General features: G+C 35.9%; 1 protein-coding gene across 5 annotated transcripts in view; it reads right to left on the reverse strand.

The window, feature by feature from the left end:
• Positions 1-532: 532 nt before the first annotated feature.
• Ptpmeg (protein tyrosine phosphatase Meg) overlaps positions 533-20,221 on the reverse strand; it is a 47,858-nt gene continuing 28,169 nt past the window's right edge. For all 5 annotated transcript variants that reach the window (XM_087344421.1, XM_087344419.1, XM_087344418.1 and 2 more), the window contains 4 exons: positions 19,954-20,070; positions 19,012-19,244; positions 17,460-17,744; positions 533-15,634 (listed from right to left, as the gene is read on the reverse strand). In XM_087344421.1, the coding sequence (XP_087200547.1) occupies positions 15,551-15,634; positions 17,460-17,744; positions 19,012-19,244; positions 19,954-20,070 (719 nt within the window). In that variant the 3' untranslated portion in view covers positions 533-15,550. The remainder of the gene's footprint in view (positions 15,635-17,459; positions 17,745-19,011; positions 19,245-19,953; positions 20,071-20,221) is intronic.

Here is a 20,221-nt window from a genome sequence, read left to right on the forward strand (position 1 = left end):
GACAGTATGTTTCTCTGAATCACTGTCATCTACTGATGAGTCTAACCCAGAACATCAACAGCATGAAAACCTCAGATCACATTCCATCGCAGTCTGGAAGGTAATAAAAACAAGGAGTATGGCAAAGGGGGAGGATATGGGGTACAAGCAAATCACTTTTCATTTTTAAAAAGTGCCGTCACAAAGCAAAACATCCACCTTCACCTTCCATTTTCAGATCTTGATTTAAAATATTTCTTTTGCCTCTTTCACTGCTAAATTTTCTTGACAAAGTGTCTTGCATGCAAATCCAAAATATACTTGTATTATATGCTTTCTGGATATTTACATTTCAGAATAAGATTCAAACAAAATGGCCAAAAAATACTAGGCTCTTCCTTTTAAATTACATTTTATCAAAGTTACTCATGTGATACCTGCCCATCCACACACAACACACACGTAAAAACTGGTTATCAGAATTTGTGTTCTTGAGGGGGGGGCGATTGCAGTGAAAGGGTTAAAGAAACACGAATAAATTTATAGTGTGTCATTTCAAACTCGTAACCAGCTCTGTATTATTATTTTGTTGGGAGGTCTTGAAATATAAACTTACGTAATACAGGAGAAATGGTTGATTCACATAAATAAATCTTTATATTAATTTTAACACAAGTTTATTATGAGTGCCTTATGTTCAAAGGCATAAATATCATAAACAGCCAATAGGACTGAAACATCCCCTCCCCCCAGAAAAGGAGAAACTTGGAGAGGGTGGTTTGAACACATGTTTGTCTCAGTTATACTTCACACAGTTTTTGATGACATGATGTGTACTTAGTGAAATTTAGGCACAGTTTGAATGGACTGCTAGTAGTCATAAAAGACTGTGCCAAGTATGTGTTAATAAACGTACAGTACCTCTAGTGCAATGAATCAATCCTATCACTCAAAACTATGGAAATCTAAGGTATTTCCTACATACTTTCTCAAAATTGCAATATTATATTTACGTCCTGTAAAATTTCATGTGCATATTAAAGATATAGCTATATTCGTCTATCTCGAATGTTTTATGTTGCAATTCCTTTGTGAATAAAATTTCCGAATGAAAATAATCTGTACCAATCAGTTATGAGTTCTAATACAGAGTGATCCTCTCATTACAGGCCTCAGACTTTGGGCAATAAAACCATTGTATGTATGCATGGATGATAATCAAATATTGCAGGTCCTTATGATTGCATCCTGTCACATCACACAAGATGCTGAAAGTGGTTGTCCCTGGTGTCTGTGCACACTGTATGTGATGCTCCAAAATGTTTGAGCCCAGGTAAATTCAAAAGTTCTCTTGATGAGAAGGTCTCCATATTTAACCTCGCGAGGAAAGTTCTGTATTAGTAGTTCTTAACCTTTTTAACCATGACCCAAGAAGTGAGTTATTGTATTTAGGCTGCTAAATAAAAATAGGCAAGTAATTTAATATATATATGAAAAACCAATTAACCATTACATAATCAACATTTGTATTTAGTATTTGAGGTTCTCATGGTGGTGAGTTTGAATATGGCTGTCTTCTGGGTTCTTGCACCATGTAGTCTGGTAGAAGTTTACTGCTTTACCAGACTACATGATGCTACAACCCAGAAAACATCCATCTTTAACATTTGTAGTACTAGGCAGTTGCAGCTTTGACTATGAAGCTTCAATATTAGGTAGGAATATAAAAATTTAAAACAGTTGGGTACATGCTGAGCAGGTAAATAACAAGTAAAACAAAAGAACCATAAACATACAAGAATAAATATGGAAACAAATATAGTCACTCAAGACCAGCTGCATCGCATGCCATGTTCTGGCTGTTCTGAACACACCATTCATCTTCTCAGTTTGCATGTATTACTCACTAAATGTACTCCAGTAGATGCATCCAAAGGCCTGCGTACATATTTCTGCCCTTGTCCGTACCCCTAGCCCGTCAAGTGCCAATCTCCCTTCCCTTTCCTGACGCTCTCAGTATTCGCTCAATGTCAACATATACTTTGCACCATCACAGCATACTTTTATTCACCCATTGCATCATGTGCTAAAAATTGCTTGTGTAGATAATTTCAATTTATTAGAAAGGATCACAATGACAGCCAAAACAGCATGGTAACCCAGTTTTGGGTCATGACCCATAGGTTAAGAATCCCTCATCTGTATGAACAAGCCTCACACCAGACAACACAAATACATTCACAAAGAGACTTCATTCATTCAGTCATTTCTACAGACGTGTTACGTGTATTCACCAATTTGGAGCACGGCACCCAGTTCTGTATGGCTGACGGGGGCAATCACTTCCAGACTACATGGCACTGCAACTAAAAGATGACAGGGACTGAGAAACAGCCTGCATTATAAAACTGAAATGATGATGTGTAAACCAAATAACAGAACTACAATGTTCTCTGCTTTATCTACAGTTCAGATAGGAAAGATTCATTATGCAGATGTTTGTAAAGACTTGTAACCATTATTTCCTTCTATGATATCTTGCACATTTTATAATAATTATGTAAAGTACTTTCAGCTTCTCAATTTTTAAACACGTTCTTGGACTAGACACACTGATTTTAAACACCCAAAACCATTCATGCCACAAATCAGAATAACAGACAGTTTACCATCCTGAAAACATCCAGTCTACTATACAATGCTGACTAAACAGACAATCTGAATACTGACATATCACAATATTCTTCTTAGCAGAATCATACTATCCTCTAACCTAGCACATTATCAAGATCTAGCTCAACATCACTATACCAATTTTAAATTAAATCATACTGAAACATGATAGCAGAACAGTCCTGCCACTGAACCAAAATCCATCAAATTTAACAGATTCGCACTGTAGCACTGCACTAGTGAGTTATTCTGTAACTGCATATACAATAAGCAAATCACCACTGGTTGCGCACATCACAGTGCAGGGGTTGGTAGGCTGTAAGTTGCCACAGGCTTTAAACATTTGTCTCTGCTTAGTGACAATTATACTTTCATGTTTTCATCATACTTCTCGCACTGTAAACAAGCGAAGACTATTGTAATTAGCCAGAAGGGAAATACTGTATTTGAAATTTTTTAACATCCCAATATTTATAACAGGGGTTTTAAACTTTTACAACCTGGGGCTACATTAACACTTTCTTACCAATTCTCAGGCTGTACCATATGAAGCATAAGACAATGTATATAATTTCATGACAATTTATTAAGAAGTGTTACTAATTTATATTGCATTGCCATGCCACATCTCAGGCAGCTAGTTGATGGCTTTTCACTGCAGAGGCCAAGATAGTACCCAGGGCAATCCATTTGAAATTTGTGGAGGACAAAATGGTAGCGGGACTAGTTTCTTAGAGTTCTTTAGTGTTCCCTTGTCAGTGTCATTCCACCACTGCTTCATATTACCTCATGTATAACCTGGGGAATGGGCACTGGGACTGTTAGAGGCATTGTCTCACCCCAACACAACAACTTACATTACAAACAGGTCAATTAAGCTGAACAGTTCCTTAACAATGACTACTAACTACTGACATTAACAAAGCATATTTTATGATATCAAATAATTATCTTGCACCATACATGAGAAATAATATTACCAAAACTGTAGCCAGTGTGCAGATCATAGAAAACGCATCAGAGGGCTGCATACAGCTCTGAGTCATGTGTTGATAACACTGGTTTTTAACAGGTGGTGGGTCAGATGGAAAATATTCTTGAAAACAACGCCTGTAAGGAAATATTTTTGAAGTGCAAGTAAGCATGAACATTTCAACAAAATAATCCATTTCTTACTTTCTGTACCTTAATACATGAAATTCAAATTATCTAATTTCATAAATTGTACATGCCAATTAATACACCATTCAAATTGAATATACTTGGAAAAGAATGGATAAATTCTGCAACAGAAACTTGGATGAAGTATCTTATTTAATAAAAATGTAAATTTTAGTGTCTAACATGACTTGTGATCTACAGTGATACTGATATTGTTCTATTGTTGTGATGCCTTGTGGATTTGCATATCTACACAGCGTCACAACCCAGACGAACAACACTGACATCTTCACTGCTATGAGAACCTAATACGTCACATTCTACAATGATAATACATACGTTAATAAACTCCTACAGTATCAACATTATCATACCATTATTTTTTGTAATAAAAATTGTACATCCCAAAAATAAATGCCTGGGTCTGCGGATATAATAGCAACTCAAGTTAGTATTTTTCTTGTTGAATCAGTTTTATGATTTTTATTTATATGTTTTGGTATAGTATTATGTTTTGATATATGATGAGTACATTAAAAAGAAACAAGTAAAAAAACACTACTTAAGACTGGAATCAAATACTGCATGTAATAATTCTAATGTTAATACATTCACTGCAAAATGTTATCTTGATTGTTTTGAAAAACATGCTGCAGATAATTTAGTTTCAAAACCAAATATTTTAAAATTTCACCACTGAAGGACTGTAATGGGATCAGCTGTAACAGTCCTGGCTTCCATTACAATCACAAGAGAGTGGTACACACAGAAATAAAATATATGATCGGATACCCTGCTAATTTGGACATCATAATGTTGATGAGATCAATGTGGTCTCTAGACCTACCACTGTCGGTTAGTGGCTTATTTTATGCCAGCCTGAAAGTACTAAATTAGCAGAGTTTTATGTATGAGTGGGTATCAACAGGTAAGGTATCTTAAACACAAATCTGACAGTTCACAACTGTAACCACTATAAAATATTAACTACAGCTGACACAATAACTCCTAGCTTGGATGACTGTTACAAATACAGATGAGGGAAGACCTCAAAGCAGTAGCACGTACGGAGATAACACATACCTTCTTTGTGCACTACAGGATGTAAAATCATTATGTTTAGGCTGAAGATGTAGTGCATGTGAATTAAGGCATGTGCACGCACTGCTAGTGTTCTACAGTTCTTTTGGTTCACAAAATACAGTGTAGTGTAAGTCAGCATATCAAAATGCCACCAACTGTAACAAGATTAAAAGAGGGAAAAATGTTTTCAGTTATAGTATACATGTTCACAGAGACTTTGCCACCTTGCTCCTGCCTGCCCTCGTCTTCCCATCCGCTCTAGCTGTCACAGCCGAAACAGTCATTCTGTGCCCACTGTAGTGTGCATACTTCTGGTAACTGTCTATTATAGTCAATATGCAGTGGTCATCTAACATTACAGCCATGCTAAATGAATAGATCATGAAGGAGTTTTATTTGATTCTTGTAGGCCAGTGACTCCAATCTGATAGGAATTCATAAACAACTTGTATAGTTGCCACAAAACTTCTTGGCTGGTGAAATTTTCAAGTGGAAGGCTAGGAGCAAGTCACTTGTACAACGGCATAATAATGTCCTGACATCTGCTAGCAGCAGGAAGTACGGTGCATGCAAAGAAAACTGGACCTGTTGTATATTTTCATAGTAGGAGGAGGTGATAATTTTAGAAATAATTTTAAAACAAAAACAACAAAAAATCAGTGCTTGATCATAATAACTGGAGATAAGTAGCACACAGGAATGAAACCACGGCACAGAGAATTACATTTTATGTTGTTGTTTTTCATCTTCTTCCACATGAAACCAAGCTCCTACGGAATGTTTTTTTAGCAAGTGCTTTGAAATTTATCCTGTCAATCAATTTTGGAAGTAGTTTAGAGACAGTTGCTGACATTTTTTCTCGCATGAATTGCAGGTCAAATGACACGCTTCTCAAAAACCTCCGTATCTGTCACACGTTTTGGCACTCGTGCTTTTTCTGCTCTCCTAAAATACTTTTAATTGCCTTTTGGGAGCTTTAATTGCCTCTTCTGCACTTTCAACGGGGTTTCTGTAGGCTGATGTTCAGGCACCTGTCCCTTTGCCTCACACAAAATAATTTATGGGTGAAGTAAACATAAATAAAAACCACCAAGATGAAAAGGAATAAGACTCTGAAGATGGTTTAAGTGGCAGTGTGATAAAGCCTACTGTGTTAGCAGATATCTTTTATAGGCAGAAAAATTTCTCCATATCAAATTTAATAACTGTTCCAAGAAAACTGTATAAAATCAGTAAGTTTAGGAAAATGAAATGTGTTTATGTATAAGTTATCCATAAGTGCTATACAATAAAATACTTTCTAGCATAAATGTAGAAAACTACTAAATAAACCAGGCATTTATTTGAGTATGAATTAATGTTATTAATGGAGCATTGTTATTAAATTCATGTATTTCAGAATACAAGAAAAAATTCTTTTCATAAAAGAAGAACTGTTCCATAAATATTGTTTTCTTTTTTTATAAAAAAGGCTTAGCATTAAAACCACAATGTCACAAATACAATTTTAAACTACATCAACATTCCTGCTTTCCATGTACATAAATACTGCATAAGATTTCTTCCTATTGTTATAACTGTCTTCCAATACGTGAATAAATTAAATTAAATTAAATTACAACAAATTGCTTTCACAAGTAGCATAACATAAACTTTCACAATTACTGATCTTGCTGCCATTCTTTAAGATGGACTTGATATAGTGAACTGTAAATGAAGAAATACACTCATCTTATTCATTAACCCGCTCACTGTGCACTGGTACTGACTTGAGTATAATATATGGCCAAATACTCCACAAATCTTGACTCTCTGATTCATTTATATTGCTGACAGACCAAAAAGAGCACCACTTAAAAATACACGGGGATATAATACTGGAACGTTTTTTGCTGGTGGCTCACAATGCACTACTGAGAGTTTCAAAAATAAATACGTAACTTCTGCCACGTGTACAGACAATATATATCTAATGCAAAATCAGTAACACAAACATGTTTTTATGGTTATCTGTAATCATTGCAGTATTTTAGGTGTAGCACTGTGATGACTAAATCCTGAAAATTTTGGTAAACAACGCTTAAAATACAGCTGAATTACATCTTATTTTCAGGATTTAAATGAAAAATATGCCTACTCCATCACAAGATTATCAGCATATCTGTTATACTGCATAACATAAACGGATTTTCAAAGTAACCTCTGCATTAGAAGCCAACTGCAAAATGAACTTTAACAATGTTCTGACATAATACAGATGTTTTTATAGCTTTCAAATGCCAGACATTTGAAGTATTACAAAATGTTCCCTTGAGTATAAAGAGTTAATACAGACAGGTTTGATTGGTCATATTTTGTATTGGTTCTTGCAAAACTAGTGAGCAAGATCTGAAACCACAGGTCATGTTTAAACATAACTCTGACATATGAACAGAGATTTTATCATGGTTCCTGACAACTTATTAGTATCACTATGAAGCCACTGTTTCTAAATGTTGAACATAACATTACTTTATTGATGTGCCTACCCTAATTTGCAACACTGTCGACATTTCTACTCTGTGTCTAGGTCTGTAGATCCAATCCCCTGCTGGCTCTATTTTGTCTATGTTATTGTTTACACGGAAACGGACCATCATCACTTATTTGCCAATTCATATAAAAATCAATTTTAAAGGATTCTGAAGATGGTATATTACAACCTGTTTCTGAAATGCTGTATTCTTTGAGATACTAGAGATGGACAAAGTTCAGAAATCCAGTAATACTAAAATCTCTGTCCATTCACAAGTGTGACAGAACCATCATTATCAACAGCAGCAAGAGTACTGTAAAATACAAATAAAAATCCACACAAAAATAAAATACTGCCTAGATATTACCTCATTTCACCCATCTTGAACATGACTGACATATCTAATTGTCAATTATAAGAATTTTAACTACAAAATCATTGAACATGATTTTTAATGTTAACATTTTAGTAACAGAAATTTATAAACAACAGAAATGTAAATTCTGCTCTGATAGTTCATCAGTCACTTCCTCTGTTTTGTCAAATTAACTGAAATTCAATATTTTGCCTTAAATATGTTATCATGAGTTAACTAGTCACAGTTAGAACTCTTTGGTTACGAATTGTTCTGACTTCTTTCATTCCTAGAAACAATTTGAGCTTTGCTCGATAGATAGAACGACTGATCAGCAGCTCACTGACACATACTACCTCTGGCAGATTTCTTTTAAACTTCTTTGTCTTTGTGCTTACAATATACAAACAGATCACAGATGTGACGTGTATATTAGGTTGTGGTTATGACATGTGAAAGCTACTGTTTCAGTTATAGCTGTGAAGTGAAAACATTTCTGTTTCTGAGCTGAGAAGTGATACTTCTGCATCAGGAGTAGAAATTACGAGCTCAGATTCAGACCACTCTGTTGGCATACAAACTCCACAGTAGACGGTCGTAAAGAATGTAGGTCAATTACACAACACAAAACATACAAGCAGAGTCAAAGATAACTCTAGATAATAATTAAGCTTCTTATGTACAACAAATTTTGTGTTTTGAAAAAATTGGCCTACTTACATTATTATACTTCAATGATCACAAAATTGAAGGAAAATAATATGCATTTTTTTGGCACATTTGGAAAGAAAATTTCACAAGGCAAGTATAAGTTTATGTATATGAAAATAATTGGCATCATGACAATAAATCACACACGTGATATAACTTCTTTAACTGGAACAGGATCGGACTCTGAATTCTCTGTTTTGCTTTTAACGGATGCAACAGAAAAAAGCTTAATATTTCAACATCTCTTCCAGCTGAGATGATGTTACATTAAAGAGGTAGTATGGTGTTCGTACATAAGAAACAAGGCATTTTCATGGAAGTGAAACATTCTTGTTCTATATGTTTTACTTACAGACTCTGATGTAGATAATATACTCAACAAAATATTGGAACAAAATTATAAAATGATACTGGTATCAGGTATAGTTGGAAGCCTATCTGTTATTTCTATTAGTTCTTTTAAAATGTTCACAATACTTTTGGGATTAAATCAGCTTCAGCGCAGTCAATTTCTTTTCGTCTTGTATGAGCATGATTACACCACAGAACAAAAGTATTTTTGTTGTGTCTACGCAACATAGGCCGATGCATCTACGTCAGAGGAAAATCAGAATCAGATAAGCATTCTCTTTTACAGTTTACTAATAATGAATCTTGTTAATTCAAAGCGTATAACTTTTAAACCCTGACAGTTTTTTTTAAAAGTAAGATTTAATACAATGTAATGTCTTTGAATGACACAGGAGAACCAGCCCTGGAACACTGCAGAACCTGTGTTCAGTTAAACTATATGGACAGAATCATAATTTTTGTTCCCTGATTACTGGAAATTCTCCACGTCACACAATGTATACGACAGTTCCAACAGATAAAGCTGCACCAAAGCATGTTTAACTGAAAGGAATCAACATGTACCAGAAGGAAGTGATCACCTCTTCAGAAATGAATTTTACAAGCAAAATTTACTTCCACCTGCAATAAATTTCTGGAAGATGGCCACTCTGATAAACAAACAAAAAGAACTTCAACACTTCATATGATATATGAAGGTAATACAGCGAGAAGCGAATATAAATAAGGTCAATGTTGAAAAACAAATTTTTTTCCCAAAAAGTGGAAACTGCAATTTGTTTGAATATGCATGTTCCTGAAATAAACACAGTACCTTGCAACCATTAATGAATGTTTGACGTACTGACATTGTTTTAACCAGAATTAAGGAAGAAAATCTTTTAACACGTCAGAATTGAAGTGCATAAAGTATATCACTATTACACATTTTCATATGGCACCTCCTGTTGCTGGCTTGCTTTATACAATAAATACTCAGCCATACAAGGCTCCACATCATACTACATTAGTCATAACTAAATAACCGTACTTCCGAGTATACAAGACTGAGCCCACGACATGTGAAGCAATGGAGTAACAAGACAAAAGTTCAGTGTTTGTCAAAATGTAAGGGGCTCAGAATGCTAAGATAATGAACACTTACACAGAAAAGTAAAGTGCAATTACGTAATTTATATCTGTCAAAGCTTTGGAGTTTATGGAGCCATTCAACAATCAAGTGCATACTTATATATAAATAAGTACATTCAATGAACTTTGGCAGCAAACAACTGATAAACCGAAGAATATTTATTTGTTAATTCAATACTTAAAAATAATAACCGAGAGGTTTCAAGGTTTCATCAGTTTATATGTCAATTTTAGTGATACTACAATTGCATGGTTTGGAAAGAACACAAAAGTAAGAGCTATTTTGTTGAGACAGTGGCCACCAGATATCAAAAAATATGGGGCAGGACCTGCAGCATCTACATATATTGTGTCTGGTTATGATGATTTAAGCTACATTAAAAAGCCAATATAAAACTTTATGTTACTCTCATCAAAAAACATGAACACTTCAAACAAGAATGAAACCACTTATTTAAATTCATCAAAGGTCTTCTTAAAAGAACTTCTTAATTACGGAGAACAATGCTACTTAAATGAGAATAAACTTTCATATAACAATGAAACATTATAAATAGTTGATAAAAATTTTAACACCAACAAAAATATAAGAACTGAAAAAAGGAAATCTGTTCTGGCTTAAATTCATTACAAATGAAGTTACTTTTTCCTCTTGTTAACAGTTTCATCTTCTCTTTGCAAAAACTAAAACTTTGTTATCGACCACGACTGGATCCCACTTTCCTTGACTGCTGTTCTATTATATTTATTTATCTCTTGGTAGATCATTTCAATTCTTCTTTCAGACCATGTCTGTCCAGGCACACATACACAGAATCTTGCTTCCCAACAAATGTCAACAATTTCTGACTTCTCTAAACATGGAAATTCTCATACCTTCAAGAAGCAATACTAGATCATTAAGTTCAATTTACTCCATTAGGTGTGTTTCTTGGCAGTTCCTTCCAGTTAGGTGATGGTACATGAACAGGGTCTCAATTCTTTGCTGCTCCCAAAAAAACGCAAATTTTCATATGTCAGAAAATAAGTCTTTGTGGTGGGTGATTATTGCCATTTCATGGGAAAGACATACTCTTATTTCCTTTTATTCACATAATTTACGCAATACAATACGTAGCATGCAGTACTGGTACCCAAGTTGTGTCTTGATGTCCCAAATGATGACCACAATAAACATACAACAGTCTGGCAAATTCACACAGCCACAACAGTGTCATTTCTCCACACTAACTGTACAAAGATCACTCAAAAAGGGCAACAGAACCCATAATTGGCATCAGATGTGCAGAGATTACAAGCACCTAATTCACACTGCCATGTTGTAAAATCAGAGCCGAATCGGAGGGTAACAATAGGCCAGGCCCCCTTGTAAGTGATGTTTATTTTTTAAATGCATGTATGAAAAATGGTAAACTTTTGCATACAGATTTGGAATCAGAATGTTAGAATTAATTTAAAAAGTTACTTTTTCATGATATCTTGTGTTGCTTCTTTTGAATCAGCTTGTTGACCCATCTAATTAAATCACAACTCCAAAATTTGTAGCATTCCACTTTTAGCCACATATGAAAGACAATCTCTTCAAGTAACAATCTTACGGAATTATTATCAGTACCAACACTTCTATCATTACAACAAAGTCTGTCTTCCAAATGCCACTAGCAAAGTCTTAACCTCGGCAGTATATGGGGCTAAGCGGTCAGTGTCAAACCCCGGCCACACTTTACCCCAGGGAAAGAACACCGGTGTCCATTGGATAGGAGGCTGGTTGGGCCCCAGACGCCACTGGCAAAATTATTAAATGGAATCAGTCGGTTACATACAGTGTCCATCAGCTATTTACAGACTGTAACAATCCTCTTAAACTTCATCTGTGAGATGCTTTCACTTGGTTCCCATGTAACTATGTAGTCGGTTTCATGCCCGTTTTGGTAATGCACTCTCTTCTCCTTGTCATTCTTCTTATAATCTCATCTACTACACAGCTGAGCAAGACAGGAGTAGATAAAAGACTTCCCTGTTTGACCACTCCAAACAGCTGGTAACATCCACATTCTTTGCTATCATGTTTTCAAATCTGTCATGAATGTCCTTTATTCTCTCAACACAACATTTGGAAGCATTTGCACTGTGTAAAAATCTTCCACATTTCCTGTTTATATCATCACATGCCTTTTCAATATCAGTAAAAACCTATGTGTCTTTACCAAATTTCCTATCTGCAAATATGATATATCCACTGGAAATAAGAAACTTGATATAAATCTTGCCACACTCTGCTATTAAAACAGATAATTACATCATTACTAACAAACTTAGTGCATTTATATTGACAATGATGATATAAAAGTGAACTGCTCAGCATAACACTGATTCTCTACGAAAGAAAAATCCTAATGGTCCCGGCACTGCTACTTAGCACTATTAGCTATTTTATTACACAGATTTACTTTATATTTTCTTCACCTAAGTGAAAATTTAAAATCTCTGTATAATTGAGTGACCATTCTTATTTACTTGTCAATGGTCTATTTAATGGCAATGATAGCATCCCAGGCCCACATTCCTTAAAATTAATTTGACCAAGGAACCCTTTGGGTTTCTGAGGTACCAATGACTTTAGATGGGTAACAGCAAGAAACTAATGTCATTGAGTTTATCTCACGGAACTCCTTGCCTTATCACACAAAACCCCAGGGTTTCACTGAATAGTCTGGGAACAAATTTAGTATGAATCAAAAACGTAGAACAGGGACTTCTTGCCACAGAACATTCAATGTACTTATTCCTTGGCAACTTCCATAAGCACATTATGCTTCCTTTGCCCCACTGTTTATAATAAATCCCATTCAGTGTTAAAAGGCACACCGTAGTATGAATGAATACAGCAAAAAAGAATGTTTCGTGTGAGTACATATATAAAAACAATTATGAGGCGTGATATGTTCTGCTTATTATTTCAACTGACCGCAGTAACCTGTCCTCATATTGTACCATACTTTAGCCAACCTTAATTTTATAATGTACATACAAGATTAGCCACATACAACAAACACTCTTACAAAATACATGATGAGATTCAGCATTATACCTTATGTTACTCTGAAATTAAACTCAGAGGCATCATGCTTCGGACCGGCGATACGGAATGCGCGCTGGTTCGAGTCTCGGGGGAGAAGAAATTTTCTCATGAGCTTTCGACCAGTGTATGGGACCGGTGCCAACCCAGCATTGTGATGAAATTGGGGAGCTACAATGAGTACCGTAATCCGGTCAGGAAAGCTAGCAATGGCTGAGGGTTCATCGTGCTAACCACACGTCACCCTATATCTGGTTGGATGATCGTTCACCTCTATTTAGGCACGTGGACGTGAGGCCAGCAGTCATGCTAGTCGGCTTTGGCTCTCTGGAGTTTTTACGCCACAGATTTAATTTAATTTAATTTAATTAATCAGAAACTGAATATAATTTGTAAAATTCTTTTACATACTTTTACAGGCATTAGTAATGGCAGTAAATACTGATACTGTATAATATTTGTTTCCATTGCATCTTTGATGCCACTATATTTTAATGAATGTATGGGAAAAAATGTGAATTTTTGGTAAGCATGTATATTAAATAAAGCTCTTATTACAATCAACATTAAAATAAAGCATGTGAATGAAGAACAAGAATTTTAAAACTATAATGAGCAATTATTTCAAATTAACTCCTCTGTTTAAATTTGGTTTCTAAGTTACTTAATGATGCTACTTAGATCTACTGTCACGGTTACTTAGCACCGTACAACATGACACGATGATTTACATACAATGAATCAGTATTGTGAGTCACATGCATCTACAGGCACACTAATTTGTGAACCCTATCCAAGAACTATTATTTAAGCAATTTTTTCACTTTTTCACATAGAAATATAATCTCACTTGGCTCCATGTTTCAGTGCTAATGTGTCATCCTCATGACAAAAAATATGTCCCAAATAACATGTTTACTAATTTAATGTAAGCAACTTACATGAACTGGCAGGGAGGTGATTACGTTCTGCTTGTGTTCGCGATTAGTTCTGATTTCTGCCATTGACTACAACTTAAGAGTTAGTCTTCACACTAGTGAGGAATATGTTTGTAAGAAAATCCCTATTGCAGTAGATGTTTCAATTATAAATTAATTTCTGGCAGTCTATAAAGCATTAGAAGAAATTTAGACACAAGATGCTGTTTGTCTGAATGCATAAAATTGTTATATCATGACATAGTGGGACAACATATTCCCATTTTGCCAAAATATTCACTACTCAATGGAACATAAGTATCCTGCACTGACCTAAAATGTTAAAACACAACATGGTGTTACGTTCATAGAAACATGTTCCACTTCTGCAGTATAACAGTTATGTATGAACATATACTGCAAACATACTGAACACATCACACGACTACTTAACCTATAATGTTCAGCATCTACATCTCACGTATGAGAAAACTTCATCCTGCAGAAATATCATGTATGATGATACAATCATTCAAACCATGATTTAAAAATAATCCAATTCTAATATAAAGAATAGACTTGACAGAAAAATGTCAATAGTGTGAGTATCACTCAATTAATCTGTCCTTTGAATTTCTTAAGGCCTCCACCTAACCAACACAAAGCTTTGTATCTTTCACATTACTTAGAAATCATGCACCAATATTTGCTGAGGAATAAAATCAGAATCTAAAATGTATCACAGAACGTAACCAATACCGTAAAGTTGATAAAATGATATCCGCCAATCATGAAGTGTTTCACTATGTCATGAACATTATAACTTCTGTATTGGATAAACGATGAAAGGACATTATACAATGCTGTTCATCATCATGTACTTCACAGATTAACACTGCTTGAAACTTAGTGGCCCTGTAACAGTATCCTACGTGAACAGGTTTAATTTTACTGTATAAAAATTACGATTATTTTATTAAATCAGAGGATTTATGTCCTTAAAAGTGTAAATACTTCAATCAGAAGCACGGTATGAAACATCCAATGAAAAAGTATCACAAAACAAAGATGCAAGTTACAAAAGTCTTTGATAGTTACAACTGTGAATTAAGGCCTCTGTTTTCAAAATGGCAATGTTGGTTGCATCATGATATTAATTTATAATCATGTTAAGGCATGATTCAAACAAAAAATGTGACAGCACACTTCATCTTACAATGATCTAGAAAATTACACATTTCATATGTAGTGACAGGGAAAATCCATATAAATATTTCATATGTCAAATGTCATGTTGAATATTACTAATGACTAATTTAACTCTGAATTTTATTCATGTAATAAAATGAAGAACCTTTGGCAGGAGACGTAAGGGTTTTGGTGTTTCATAATTTTCTGCATTCAAACAGTAAAAATGTTAAAGTTCATCACAAATAGCAGCAACGGCAAGAGCTGCTGATAAAAAAAGAAAATGTACGTAACTGTAGCCAGAAAGCACCAAAATTCCCATAAGCAGAAAATATGGGCTCAGACGACAAGTTTCTCCTATGTTAGACGTAATTAGCTGTAATAGTCTCCTAGTACATATTCCTTTCTCATCTGTGGAACTCTGGCAGTGGCTTCACAATTCCTTCACTGTACGCTCTGTGAACACTCTCACACACAAAGCGGTACTGGCTCTGAAAATAATGATCGTTCATCATGAAATAATAAAGTCTGTGACATTGTATTTTATTATGAATTTTTAAAGTTGAAGAAAAATGTCTTCTGGACATTATCCATCATCCAAGATCAAATAAAATCAATAAAACCACGCCCCTCAGGGACCAACATCAGTGAGTACAGGGACTGGCACTCCCGAGGTACCCGAACTACCCAGTGCCTGGGGGTATAGCTGGGCCACCCTACCTCTGGGGGCTGTAAATACGGAGGTCTAGTCCTCCAGGTTGGGGTTGGGCGTGGGATTGACAACCCCACCCTATAAAAAGCAACTTGTTACAAAATCAGATGAAGCAGCTGCACGTTGCAAATGATATGGTGAACTAAACCATGACTGACATCCAACATGGCAACCACTCTGTCCATCATAATGTAAAGGTGTTCCATAGTGACATACTGAATCTCCAAAATTGCGTGAGGCATTACGACTCTGCAGGCCTGGCATGGTCGAGGAGCATCTGCCCCGCCATTCTTAAACTTCCTACTACATTTCTACACCTGCTGCAGTGATAAGCATGCATTACGGTACTGCAACTGGATGGATTTTGATGGTTTTACACCCTTGCTAACGAAGTAACAGATGACAGAATGCTGTTCCTCCTTTGTACATTCTTCCAAGGGAGCAGCCATCTTTGCACTACCCTGCTGATGTCACACAGCCTACACTACCAGATCTACTGCACACAGTACATGCCTCTAACTCTTGATGACCTGCTGTGTCTACAGCCGCACACAGTATGTTCTCCATTTTTTTTTTAATTTTTAACTTTTAAGGTTTTCATTTGACTTGCCCTTGTATTTCAATAACTTCTTAGTGATCCTTCTGGCTTGCGTTCAGATGTTACTAGCCTTGAATGGGGGACAATGTCATGACCATATGACTGAAACTTGGCAGTTTCTCAGAAAAAATAACCATAAAAGTGTTAATAACCATAAATAAATCACAGCTGCAAACTATTCTTTGGAAATAAACATAGGAAAAACTAAGGTGGAACAGAACCAGTAACAAGCAAAATCGATATTAATAATAAAACCATAGAACAAGTTAATACTTTCAATTATTTGAGACATCACCTATCCTATGAGGAAGAAAAAGATGTGAATGTGGAAATCACAAACCTTTTGATAACAACAGGTATCATAAACCAAATTTTCAAACCAAACCTAGTATCAAAATATACCAGAATTAAATTTTATAAGATTCTTGCTAGACCAACTCTCATTTATGGTAGTGAATCATGGACTGTCCGTAGTAATGAAAGAAAAAGATTAATATCAGCAGAAACGCATTTCATAAGGACTTTAAGTTACACACTTTTTGGTCACAAAAGAAATGAAGAACTTATGGACATTATGGAGAAGCAACTAAACGTTATACCAATAATAGATTTTATAACACAGTACCGGGAAAACTGGAAAGAAAATGTATACAGAATTTGATGAGACTCTCTTGGGTTACAAGCCGTGTCAGGTGGCTGAATGGTGAATAAACCATATCTTCTGCCAGAAGAATCATTTCAGGCACAATACCAAAAATGATTTTAAGATACCACCAAAAATGAAAAAGACGCCTGGGCCGACCCCTCAAAAGATGGAAGGATTCTGTTATGTAATGCCCATAACAGGTCATATAGCCTACAATGTAAAGGAAGAAGAAGAAACAAAGGGCTACGTCTGTGATATGTTAGGGCAATGCATGTGTCCAGCTGAGATGTGCTTAACATTGCAATTCATGAATGATAAAAGTAAAAGATGATACATAAACATCAGAAACTCAATACTCACAGCTGTTTGTATCATCATGGATCTCTGATCTCGCATTGATCTTACTATGTCAAGAGGGTATACAGGTTCGTTGGCTTCTATAAGACACATGGCAGTCTCCATGAGTATGAGCACTCCAGTACGTCCAATACCAGCTGAACAGTGGACTATCGTTGGCTCCACCATGCCAACTCTTGCTTTCCGAACCCTCTCTGTGAACTCTAGGAACTGTACAGAGTCATCCGGTACACCGTGGTCAGGCCAAGCTAGGTACTGCATGTGGCTTATGTGACGCTCTTCTTCGTTCTGCAACAGAAGGGAGGTAAAACTAATCTAGCTTCAGGATCTAACATCAAAAACGGCTGTCTTCTGGGATTGTTGCACCGTGTAGTCTGGTATTAATTTCCCATCGTTTCAGAGGTCCATGCTGCCTTCATCATCTGGGCGATCACCCTACACTGCACAACCCAGAAAACAGACATCTTCTAACTCACTGCAGTGAAAACCTCAAATCCTACATCTAAAATCAACTTTAAAAAATATTACTCAGCGAAGAAAGAAATACTACACAAATCTCTAGTTGAATTTTGAATTCTGAAGATGCTACCAGCAAATTAAAATGTACTGTATTTATGTGCATATGTCACCATTGTGTACATCACCTGCAGAAATTGAGACCACTCAAAATTGCATTTTCTTGAAACCAGAACAGGCAGTGTGTGATGGTATGCATTTTGTGATCGCTTGTCACAAATTCACCACTGCCTGATCACCCTGACGACAGAGGCAGTATGACCTCTGAAACGTTGGTGGAAATCTACCAGACTACACGGCGCAATAACCCAGAAGACAGCAATCTTCAGACTCGCCACTGTGAAAACCTTAAATCCTACTTTGTCTTGCACTCATTTCTGGGTATCTTATATCATTTTTAGTAGCTTGACCAGTCCCCACAACTGTAATCTTGAGACGTGTGGGGTTTGAGAAAGCAAGGTGGGATGGCATCTGCTGTGCAGTATAGCAGCACAGCATTAGTTCAGAACATAATGGCCATAAATATGCTTATGTAGTGCCAGTGTGGAGTAGGTAGTAAATGTTCTTGCTTGCGTAGCAGTTGTTGATCCATGCTGTCTGCCACTGCCATGCATTTTCCCCTGCCAACTTCCCGCATAACTTGTAAATCTAAAGATTACAGTCACAAACTGTACTGCCCTCTGTCATACAGTGCTCTGATTCTTCATTTTATTATTATTATTATTATTATTATTGTGTATTAACTGTATATCATCATTAGCCCTTTCAGTACTGTTTGTTGCAGTGTCCAAAGTAAAACCAAGCCAATGTCAGTAATCATGGTAGTAACTATGCAAACTTACTGTGTATGTTATGGACTTAAAGTATGCTGAAGTTTGATAGCTGCAAAGAAAGCAGTCACATCTGAACGTGCTCTTGATCGACGCACATCAAGAACTTATGTGTATTGACTGTACCACTAGCAATATAAAAATTTTCTTAATAAATGTAAATTAACCATTCTTCTGTTGGGTAGGAAATTTACAGTGCAAAATATTACCTCCAAATTTGTTAGTCGAAACTCTCTGAACACGAAGCTGCCTGTTGCTTCTATCTGCTCCTTTGTGCAAGTAACATGCAAGTGACCCAACTCTAAGGTCTGCAACAAAGCAGGCCAGTACTGATGACATTTTGTACGTCCTCGCTCAACAAGGGGTGTCACCATCACTACCAGAGTGCTCTGTGCTTCTACAACCATTTGCCAGAAGTCTGAAACCGTGTTTGGAAGTGGACCTGAAATATAAACACATCAGGAAATGTATGCACAGCATAACAATTCTGACATACTCACTAATGCTGTAACTAGATTTTAAGTTTGTGAATGCAAACTTCTGATACTCTTATTAATACTATACAATAAGCAGGTCAGATGAGCAAGTACCTCCAACATAAAGCATGATCACAATCAGTCTGATAGTTCCCAAGTTATGAGATGACGCTGCATAGAAATCAGTTGTGTTTAATATTGAGAACAAGATGATGAACGAAGATAAAGAGGAATGTAGGCTGTACAAGGGCAGGCCAGTGCAACTGCTTACCTGAGACTGGCAACATACTGTACTGTCAGTAGGAACAAATGTATAAAAGAAGAGAAAATGTAGAACCCACAACAGGTCTCAGAGAGTTCCAGACTGGAAATTCTTACTGGAATCAGACTGAAGATTCATCAGTCAACGAGACCATGGCAGGTAGCCAGAGCATATTACCAGTAATCCGTCCTACCTTGTTGGCGAGAGTGCAGCACTATGGAAATCAACTTAAGATGATCTGCATAAGTCATATCTTGCAGATGTACCGTTCCTTTAGCAATATCATAAAATTTACATCTGGTAAACATAGTACTGGCAAACAAGTCTTCGAATAACACTACCCATACATGCCTGTTTAATCTGTCACTAGTTAATGTTACTACAATTATAATTTTGTGTGTTTTATCTCATACCTTGGGTTGCAATATATCTGTTTATGATGCCTGAACTAGGAATTTCCATGTTGACATAATTGGCATTAATATAGTCTCCTGATGTTCCACCCATAAGAATAACTCTTGTTACATCATCTGGAATCATAAAACAAATACATGTGTTACAACCTGTATCTTATAAATATTCTATGATAGAAAATATCCTTGGCCCTCCAGAGATGCTGAACAGACAACAGCCAGTAATAAAGAAGTCTCAATTTAGTATTTAAAAAAGAGGCACTCGTCA

Source organism: Zootermopsis nevadensis, unplaced genomic scaffold (genome assembly GCF_977971745.1).
Source record: "Zootermopsis nevadensis isolate Lab colony 2312 unplaced genomic scaffold, Znev_1.0 Znev_ptg000007l, whole genome shotgun sequence".
Classification (NCBI taxonomy): domain Eukaryota; kingdom Metazoa; phylum Arthropoda; class Insecta; order Blattodea; family Termopsidae; genus Zootermopsis; species Zootermopsis nevadensis.